This window comes from Ptiloglossa arizonensis, chromosome 12 (assembly GCF_051014685.1).
Source record: "Ptiloglossa arizonensis isolate GNS036 chromosome 12, iyPtiAriz1_principal, whole genome shotgun sequence".
NCBI lineage: Eukaryota > Metazoa > Arthropoda > Insecta > Hymenoptera > Colletidae > Ptiloglossa > Ptiloglossa arizonensis.
In genome coordinates, this window is record NC_135059.1 from 9,802,391 (window position 1) to 9,813,638 (window position 11,248).

The following is an 11,248-nucleotide window of genomic DNA, read 5'->3' on the forward strand; positions in this document are numbered from 1 at the left end:
ATCCTTGCAATAAACAATTCTGCATTCTGTAATGCTATAATTTCACCACAAATTTAATTGTGATTAATGATAATCAATTCTACAAAAGTCCAGAAGTTTCACCAAGATGAAACATCTAACATCTAAAGAATGTGCAAATGATGGCAAATGAAAACAAAGTTCTCAAGAACTTACAATTTACCAACCTTTCGAAGAAATTTCTTTCCAAGAAATTGCGCGAAGCCTTGTAAAAATAAATTTAATACTTCTTTAATTCTTTTTCCTTTTCAACATTAATGAAAGACTCTCAATGATACATATATCTCAGAAATCTACAAAATTTCAATTCGGCGATAAAAAAAAACGTATAATATTTCGTTTCTTCGACGAATGTTCGTCGTTCACGATGTGCACACCAATGATTCAAAATGTTTGAAATATTCAGGAACCGATTTCCAATAATATTCGAAACTTTCTACGGATCTCGAAGGGATTTACGAGCCTGGATGAAATTTACGCGCCATTAAGCAAGAGTGTGTAATGCTTCGAGTACTTTTACGATGTCTTTAACAAACGACGATAAAGTAACGATTACCTATACGTCGTTGCAAAAGCGATTCGCTAACCCTGCATAACTACATATTTAGAACGATCGAAAGATATTTTTTTCTCGTCTTATAATTGTCTCCAGACGCGTTTCTCGATATAAAAATAATTTCACAAGTTTCGTTCCCCGTGAACGCGCCTTTCGGCTGGATAATGTTCACCCGGTCTCAAAAATGTCCGACAAGTATTCAACGTGATCCCCACTTTGGAGAAACGAGCTGAACGGCCTGATAGTCGTTGCAAATCTCTTCTACACGGTAATGCGTTCGCTACGAATCGACGACGATAAGAACAGAATTATTCATACTTCATTGCACGCCGCTAAACGTTCCGGGACAATGAACTTTCTTTCGAATGCATAAACGAGGGAAATGCAACCGAACAACACTGTGACTCCGAGCGCGCTGAGAATCTGTGAACAGTGATCGAGAAATCGAGTAAAATCGAAAGGATTTCAATACTATTTGAATACTATTTGACAACAAGGATTTGTCGATGATTCAAATCTTAGGAAAATGTACCGTGAGCGAAATTACGGTTCGCTGAAAACGAGAGGAGATTCGTTTCAACGAAGGGTGGCACCTGTAGATGTATATCAAGCGCAATGTTTTACACGACGGAAGTACTCGTTTAGAACGAAGAGGAGCTCGCTCGTCGGAAAAACAGAAATCGGGACGTAACCGTGTATTTTCACTCGGGAATTATAATGAAGTATTTTCCACGTGGGGAGGTTCATTTCGTGTCGACGTACCACGATTTTTGTTTCGTTGAAGCGACCGATAAACTCGCGAAAATCCTAAAAGCTAACGTATCGTGACAATATCGTCGCGAGTGAACTTTGCGAAGCGGTAGACTAGGTAAAAATCAATTCGATAGGAAAGTGTTCGAGAACACTCCTACTTCCAAGGTATTTACACTTCCGGATAAGGACATCGACGCGTGGAAAATTTATGAAGAGTAATGCTAGGAATTATTTCGAAATTATTTAGGAATTATTTGGAAATTATTTGGAAATTATTTGGAAATTATTTGGAAATTATTTGGAAATTATTTGGAAATTATTTGGAAATTATTTGGAAATTATTTAGGAATATTTAGGAATTATTTAGGAATTATTTGGAAATTATTTCGAAATTATTTTGGAATTATTTGGAAATTATTTGGAAATTATTTGGAAATTATTTCGAAATTATTTAGGAATTATTTGGAAATTATTTGGAAATTATTTGGAAATTATTTGGAAATTATATAAAAATTATTTAGAAATTATTTAGATATTGTTTCTCTTCTTTCATACTTTTCTAGGTCAACTTGAATTCTTTATGGAAGGATAAAAATATTACAATACAGGCATATGTATTTGAAAACAGTAAACACTGTTGATACAATGTTTTAAGGCTCCTATAAAAATTGTATTTTTTAGAAAATGTTCTGTTCAACAGAAAACAAGATCAATTATCTATGCTTCAAGATCGTTCAAGATCAAATTTTCTACTTCCAGGTATACTTGAATATTTTTCATTTACAAAATTTATTATACCATCAAATTTCACTAGAAGCTTTCATTTAAAGAAATGAAGTTATCCTTGGAAAGTTCAGAAAATATATACTTACAAAAATACATGCTATAATCAGGCCCCTCTAAACCGAAATATCGAGAATTTGAATCAGTATCCCTTTCCGCGTGACATTAAAAATAATCAATTAACCTATTAGATACATTTCACTCTTAGTTAAAAGCGTAGGCAAATTTTCGCAATTTATCAATTTATCAGCTTCCTGTTTCAATTTTCTACATCGATAGGACCCGATTAACTTCTATTCGTCGCGAATCGTGTTTGCATACTTCTTGATCCCAAACGCACAGTTTCCGACTCTCGAGCGACCCTTAGTTTAGATAACAATTGCTACGCGACGTTCGTGTTGAAAATCGTTAAAAATAGAGTCACGCAGCCGAGTCCCCTCGGCGTTAATTCGCCGATAACGAGTAACTCGTAATTCCTCTACGCACCGAGGTCAACAGTTTGTTACGGGGACGATGATGTGCAAAGGGGTATAAACACCGGCGGTTGACTGACCGATCGCGATGCACCTTGCACGGCTTATTTTCGCTACGTAACAAGAACGATCGAGTGCATCAAAGGGGAAACTTCGTTGCAACGGATTCGAAAAATCGAATCTTTTTTTCTTACGCGCGAATCAACGGTATAATTTCGGCAGGTGCGCTGCCAAGATATCGGGGTCGAAATAACACGATTGCAGCTAAATAATAAATTGCGTCAGAGTTCGCAACCGACCACAGAACCCCTGTCATGCGCGTCGCATTGATTGCAATAAATCGCTGATTTTAATCACGATAGAAACGAAACGTACATATTGCTAACAAGGATTCTTTATCAGATGCTACAAGACTATCTCGATAGTATTTAAGAATTGTACTTTTACTCTAATTCGTTATTATTGTAATTGTGTATAATATTATTTGTTATTATTCTAATTTTATGTAATATTACTTATCACTCTTGTGATTTTATACAAATTGGTATAAAATCTTATAATATTATTTGTTATTATTCTAATTTTATGTAATATTATTTACTACTCTTGTGATTTTATACAAATTGGTATAAAACCTTATAATATTATTTGTTGTTATTCTAATTTTATGTAATATTACTTATCACTCTTGTGATTTTGTACAAATTGGTATAAAACCTTATAATATTATTTGTTATTATTCTAATTTTATGTAATATTACTTATTACTCTTGTGATTTTATACAAATTGGTATAAAACCTTATCTGGTTTGCGAATATCGACCCTAGATATCGATTGAACTTTCGTACTTGGTATCTTTTTTTTTTTTACGAAAAAAATATTTAACCAAAAATATTTTAGAAAATATTTAAGCGTAACAAAAATGAGAAAATTCTATGGATTGGCGATAAGATACCCGAGTGTTCATCTTTACTATCACTTGTGTTCGACCAATGAAAATCTATGACATCAATATCGTTGGATAACAATGCAAAATATTAAGCGAAACAACTATCGACAATAGAGCATCGTAGCTTAGAAACAACCAAAGATACTCGTACGACTTTTACATTAAAATGTAAAAAAAGAGGAATCAGGAGCTTGTCAAGGAAGAGGAAGATCTACTTTGTGATTCCGAAATAGCAGATTAAATATTCAGATTGATTTCTCAGCTGAGAGTATCTCGAATCTTCGTCAAACACTTTAAACCCGTTTTAAACCAACATTAACATGCAACACTTTTATCGATAATAAAAAATCGATCTACTTATCGAAACAATCCATTTTTCTTCCAAACGTTATAATTTCTTCAATGTTTCGTATTTTTTCTTTTACAAATTGGTACAATCCCAACGTGGACTGTTATCTTTAAGAAGATTCTCTGCTTTTGATTATGAAATAACCGTGACAGCTACTACACTACACCAACAACCAGTGAACAAATGAAAAAATTTATTTTGCATTTCGAGAACGCTTCTGTATATATCTTTAAAAAGTTTTTTCGAATATCATCGATAGGTACCTAAAAATAATTCATGAAAATCGCCTATTTTTAGAGCTGTTATAAGGGAGTCCCCCCCTTAAAAGTAATGGCAACGATGATACTTTGAACGTATTAACTGGCTGCTGTTTTCAATCGTTCTCGTCCAACGAACACCGAAGTACAAAGGGGAACCGATTACCAAGCAACGAGTTCAAACAGCACAGAATGAGCGAAAATATTGTCGGCATCCGGACAAATAATTGAGAAGTCCGGTGTAAGAACCGAGGCCAATCATTATAATTGCATCATTTTAAATGTATCGATCATCTAATTTAATAAATAAAATTCAAATTCTTCAATTTCTATAGAGAACGAAATAAAACAAATATACTCCTTGAAACTTTGCAACTTTTTCTTTCGCGTTGTATGATTTTCAATATAGAAGAAAACACCATGGATGTGTCCAACCTGCCAGTGATTATTCTGTGGCCAGTGTCCCCATCGAGATGTGATGCTTTCATTTCCGTGAAAGAGGCGTTAAAATCGTGTCCAGGGTTTAACAAAAAAAAAAAACTCACTGAAAGAAGTAAAATTCTACGAGTCATTCATCTCTCCCAAAAGCAAAGGTGGTTTTTCCAACAGCGTGCAAAGTAAACACATCTCGAGAGTAGCTACGAAGTAATGCTCAGAGTTCATTTCGGTCGAAGATCGACCCTTTGATAGCTCAGTTTGAACCTGTTTGACCACAAACAGTGTCAAAGTTGGAGTGTATGACCTGGAAAGGACTCCTTATCAGAATGTAGATAGTTTATGAAATATCCTGATAAAAGTTAGCTTCTGAAATAACCTCGAAGACCATACGTGTCTCGATAGCTAATCGGGCGCATCATTCACAAACCTGCATCACTGCGAATGATGCTCATTTTGAATAATACCAACCTTTTTGTTATTAATTGTCTAAAAGTGTTTCGATTGATTAAAAATGATAATATTTCTTATTTTTTCTTTTACAGGTATCTCGATACACCAGTAACGAAGCTTACGGCTGAACAAAGTGTATCCTTCGAAAATAAACTGTTAATCAATGCTTGTTAACGTTATCTTCGATTTATTTTAAACGTAAAGGAATATATCTATCCAATGGATTGATAATGCGTTACATCTTATTCGTTTCAGGTTTACACGAATTTAGTTAGAAAATTAACAAAATGGTACTTCTCATTGCCCTTATTGTTAATAGCTATGTTACAATCTCCATTATACGAACTTCCGTTATCTGAATGTTCAGTCATTCGAACGCTGCACCATTGAAACGTTCTGTTACCCGAATAGAGAGTATCTTTACATAACAGAAGTGACCATAACGCGACACAAATAATTTTTTCCCTAAAGTATACAATATTTCACTGCAAATGAAACATTAGTGTCATACGTATGCTTCGTGCTCGTTAGTAAGAAGATCGTTCGAGCATCGAATCTATCCAGGCAACGTGTGCCAACTAAGAATCTCAAGGTTCGAAGGACCACCTTCCCCAATGGTAAGAACTAATTGAACTAAATGGGATAACAGAATGATAACAATCTTCGATAATCAAACTGTTACAAAAACCAAGTCCACGATTACTTATGTCTAAGCGAGTGGCAAAACGATCAGGTCGTCAAATCGAATCAAGGTGTCACCTAATTGACCCAACTCGAACGACAGTGCCAATTAATCTTACTCGAATCCTATCGAATGTACAATTCATCCAACTCGAATTGTCCTGATGACCAACTAGACGACCGTGAGCTATCGGTGACGTCATCTCGATCCTCCCCACCCTTCCAAATCAAGGGTGGGAGACACCGAGTAGACGAATCACAGCGCTGCCAGAATATCACCAGGGTTAACTAAGGAATCCACCACGATTGGGCCTACGAGGAGGTGTCGAAACGTTGATAAGATGCCCAAAGTGCCTGGTCTTGAAATTCCCAACACCTGGGAACCTCCATAGCGATGCCACGCGAACATCTACCATGTGCTTTGGTCTGGAAACAATTACTTTTCCTAATTACCGTGCACAGGCCCACACCGTAACTGTTCAAACATCTCTGACAGACCTAGAGCACGTGCACACACCATAAAAGTGGCAGTACAAGCCTCTACAATCCACGATCCTTGTTCCAGAGTTCTCTTGATTTCTCTCTTACTAGAAGAATCATCAATTTGACTGCTCCAATAGTTAATCACTACTCCAGCAGTCCATGAGCAATATATTGTTTTTTTTTTTTTTTAATATAAACAAAACAATCGTGGAAGTCATCGTCCGATACACGAATACAGGAAATAAAAAGATTTAAAAGTTAAATAGGTGCCCACTTTGAGAGATTAATTTTCATGATGGACGAACAATAATAAATGCAATCTGTATTTAAATCTTTTTATTCATGCATATAAATCTTGCATTCACGGTCACGCCTGGTTAAGGGGGTCCAAGACGGTCGATAAGGTGTTCAATCGTTGAAACAGAATTTTTATCTGTTCAAATATGCAATGCAGCTCTTCGTGAATCGCATTTCGTGAATACAACTCCCAATGCTTCTCACCTTGGCCACCCCTGTTATAGAGTATCGTTTTTCTTCTCTCGAAACATTCTTCCATAACGGTGAAAAATAATTGTTACAAGAATTTAGGAGGATCGGTGAATAATCGTGTCGAAGTAATATTATTCTCGTTTATTTTAAAATTGTTCTTGATCTTTTATTCGTGGAACGACAACACGGTTTGGAAAATTTCACGTTACATAACCGGGAAACGTAATAAAAGTTTGACACGTTCCCATAGCATTAAAGGGCTTCCTGTTTACATACGATATCGGTGTGCTTGTTCAATTACCAACCAGAGAGTGAAAAAGAAAGAAAAAAAAAGGAGGAAGAGGCAAATAGGCACAAAGTCGTTAAACCGTCAATTGCGGTTTATTTTCTACGAAAGGTCCTTGATTCTCTTAACGAAACTGGTGACTGAAATTGCGCACACGTTCCCCATAATGGGACTAACGCGATAAGCGATCTATGGGAAATCGAAAGTTAATAAAGCGGGCAACCTGTGCAAACAAACTGGAGAACGGAAGTAAGTACGACAACACGAATTAAAATCGAATTAAAACGATTACGTTGACGACCTACATGAAACTCCATCGGAGTAGAAATTAACTATTTAAATTAACAAGAAGAAAAATCTCCCGATACTTCCCGATAAAAAAAAAAATGGTTCAACTGTACGATGAACGAGATTCGATTTAATTTCTTTTTTTTTCTTACAGAAAATAAAGAAAAATTTTCATTAAATTCTTTACGTCGAATTTACTTCTCTTTAAGATTGATTTGCAATATTTTTTTAAACTTTTGCAAATAATGAATGTATATCGGAAAAATCGAACACCTGAAAGATGGGATCGCTATTGAAGGGATTGATTTCATTCAAAATGGGATCAATTCTTGGGATGAGAATGTGAAATTGAAATATAGAATTTCGTTAAAATTCGCTCAATCTTTACTTGCAATCGTGTCAACGGATATATACACGTACGTATTTGTCTGTGTATGTGTGTGTACGCGCGCGCGCAGTATGTACATACTGATATTCGAACGAAAGATTTTCTTTGATACCTAAAAAGTGATCAAGACAAGAAAATCTTGAAACGTATTCTTCCACTATATTTTTGTCATAGTTTTTCTCGATTTCAATGTATTTCCATCTTATAGGTTAGAAAGTAAAAATGGAGGACCGCTTTTCGAATAACGCGAACTCGTAGAAATCAAGTTCCAATTTTCTAAAATTTTCAGCGCGTGAAACATTGTAGCACGTCTATCTCGAAATCGATGAACCTCTTCGTTAGTTATTCTTCTTATTTTTAGATTCGAAATGGTTGGATCGAAAACACGAAAGTGGTCGAGATACTGCCCCAATAAACGTACCAATAAGATCGATGAGGAACTTTCCTCCCGTTAGGCTAAACTTACCACCACCAATGTTCGTTTAAAGCAATTAGGAGTTCGTGTTCCTGGACAAGTCGGAAAGATAACCCAAACGTCAAGGTTGCAAGAAATATTGCACTGTTGCTACTCACTCGAGTCACTCGAACGAACGATACTCGAATTCAGCGTTTCCCAAACTTTTTTCATTATCCCGGAACACTTTTCGTCCCGCGAAATATTTACGTAGCACTTGACATTTTGCCTACTCGTTAAACTTCTAAAATAAAAAAAAAAAGAAAGAAAAAACATACAATCGGTGCTGAAACGCGTCTCAGTCTTAAAAGCAAAGTCGCGTGAAAATATTCGTACACAAACAATAGAATCGATTCAAAATGAAAACTGTATTCCGCGCGAAGAAAGTCAAACGAGGTAAAGCGAATTATAATTTTCAAACGAAGTAAATCAATTATTCTATATCGCTGTTTCTTCGTAGATACTACAACACGTTGCTACGTTTTCGTAAGTATCGCGACAACGTACAGACTCTGTACATAGCCCGCCAAAAGTGTTCTGCGATTTCTTTTCATTCCGTTTCTATCAACTATCCGTGATTATTGATCCGTACGATCGTATCAACGAAAGGGTGAAAAGTAACGATACGAAAGCGCTGTGTACGCTGCGTATATGAAAGATTGATTAATACTCTTTTGATCTCTTTGATTCTCTTTCGTTTATCACGATTTTCTCACGGGACACACGGTTTAAGAAACGCTGCTCGAATGATTTCGACTCGTCTATCACGAGAAAACCGTCACTGACCATGATGTATTGCGGTAGGATCCTCCGGCCCGAAATCGATGAGAAAAACTGTCCCGACGCGTGTCGTTGGCTGCCACCTCTCAAAGGCCACTAATTCGTCGCTGAACACCGGACGATCTTCGCGCGTTATCGTCGAGTGGTTTCACTTGCACGTTTCCGGGTACCGGCGTGTCATTGTCGGCGATGTGAAGTTTCTAGTACGAGAAAGAGAATGCTCGGTCGAACGGTTCGTCGAGAAATGCTGGATTCGAACTGGTTGCCGCGCGGTTCGAGACTCCCGCTACCAACGGTGAGCACGCGCCGATCGGTGGCTTTCGAGCGTTCTCGGCGTTTCTCGGCAATACTCGGCTCGCGTCGACACCTCTTCAACCGCGACTCTCGATCTTTCTTCCGTTCCCCTCGATCGCGAATTTCATTTTTCGCACGTTTTTCCGTGGTTTGACCGCATCTCGTTTCGTTCGTCGGTACACTCGAAAAAGTGCAACACCGTTTCGTTAAATTTCTCGATTATTCGGAGGTAATTAAGGAAAGATACAGATAGGATAAATGCACCTACTGCCCGCTGAAAATCAAATCGTTCTCAATTGAAGGATCTGTTGCGCGATAGTCGACGAGACATTTTTAAGTTGGATTCGTTCTCGAAGAACGAATTAATGTTTTCGAAATCGTTGGAACTATAAATGATGAAATTGGATGGTTCGTGGATGTGTGTTTGGTCACGCCAATGACCGTCGAAGTGGATCCCTTAGTTGTGGGATAGACAATTTATGTTTGTCGAAATGTGTCGAATACTGAAAGTTGTATATTAAGTGTGACGATCAAGGAATGATTGAACACGGTATAACGATCATGGAACGATGTTGACCGAATAAATAACGCTCACGGAATAAATGTTGACTGAATATTTCATACGAAATAAATGTTGACTAAATGTTTGATACGAAGTGAAGAATTATCACAGAATGATGTTGTTGGTGTATGCTCGCTAATTACATGGGTTTGGTGTGCGCTCCTATTGGTAAATCGGTGTGTCGAAGAAACGGTTGTGTGTGATTGAGTTGAGTTTGCGTCGAAAAACGGGGAAGCAATATTAATAAAAATTGAAAGTTAGAAAAGGTCCTCGATTGTCTTACATATGCCTTGCAACTATCCAAAAACTCCAGATTATAATCACCGTCGACCGTAATGACTAATTTGGCAAATTGAAAATATTGAAAAACAATTGAAAAAATTTTGCGTGAAGATATTCATGAATCTAATTAGCCTCAGATTAAAGAGAAATTATTTATGTGTCTACGGTAAAGTATGAAGTGTACAATAATTTTTAATAACGATTGGCAAAACCTTAGACGTGTGAAAATTAAACTAATTAATTTTGAAAGAATGCACACAATATCGCCTACCTGAGATATAATAGATTCAATAAGTTTCGTCGTTGGATAACTTATTGAACAACCTAGTATCGATTAATTCGTATTTGTGTGTTTTTAAAGTTATGTACATATATTTGTACGCGCAGTTATTATTTTTAAACACAGGAATATTTTTGTGGCTACCATTCTTTTCGTCGGTATTACGTTTTAAAATATCGTAATAATAAGAAATAGAATTTTTAATTATTTTATCTTCGCAGACGATATCTAGATCGGTGTACTTTGTTTATTTGTTGGATCGTTTCCCAGGTAATATCGGGAAGACCACTGACACGCGGTATTGAGGGCACGCTAGCCAAGAAAAAAGAATCCGTTTCCGTTAAGAAAATTATTAGAATCAATTAGAATACCCGAGCATGTTATTAACCAGTCACTCCCAGTACGTATTCATACATCCGTAGAATTTTTAAACTTTCTTCTTCTCGATAAAATTGTTTCGATTCGGTACATTTACACAGTAAACGAAATAGTTTTCCCACGTATGCTTAATTACTAATTCAGTTCGTTATCAACGAATGTTACTACTTTGTACACGAGAATTTGCAACTGACGATATTACGTGCTGGACGATGTTAGCTGTAATTACCATAAACATAGAATAAGCTTTTAACTGACGTACAGAAGAATTTGCAAATTTTTCAATGATAATTTTCTTTCTCTTAATATATTAATACTACTACGTTCCTAAGAGTCTAAATACTTCAACGAACCTACTTTTGCTATTAACTCGACTACTTTGCGATAATATATTAAAAATTGATCTCAAGAATAGATTCTTTCTTCTCATATACCATTTTTCCATTTTACTAAAAATTGATCTCAAGAATAGATTCTTTCTTTTCATATACCATTTTTCCATTGTACGGTAAATGTGACAATCATTTTCGTTAAAAAAAAATTAACATAAAGGTACACACAAACTTTACGCGTCAA

The 11,248-nt window shown here is 36.1% G+C and overlaps 1 protein-coding gene across 2 annotated transcripts in view; it reads right to left on the reverse strand.

The window, feature by feature from the left end:
• The window catches only part of Ptr (patched domain-containing protein), a 66,500-nt gene extending 57,372 nt beyond the window's left edge, over nucleotides 1–9,128 (reverse strand). For both annotated transcript variants that reach the window (XM_076324227.1, XM_076324228.1), the window contains exon 1: nucleotides 8,883–9,128. In XM_076324227.1, the coding sequence (XP_076180342.1) occupies nucleotides 8,883–8,885 (3 nt within the window). In that variant the 5' untranslated portion in view covers nucleotides 8,886–9,128. The remainder of the gene's footprint in view (nucleotides 1–8,882) is intronic.
• Between the last annotated feature and the right edge of the window lie 2,120 nt (nucleotides 9,129–11,248).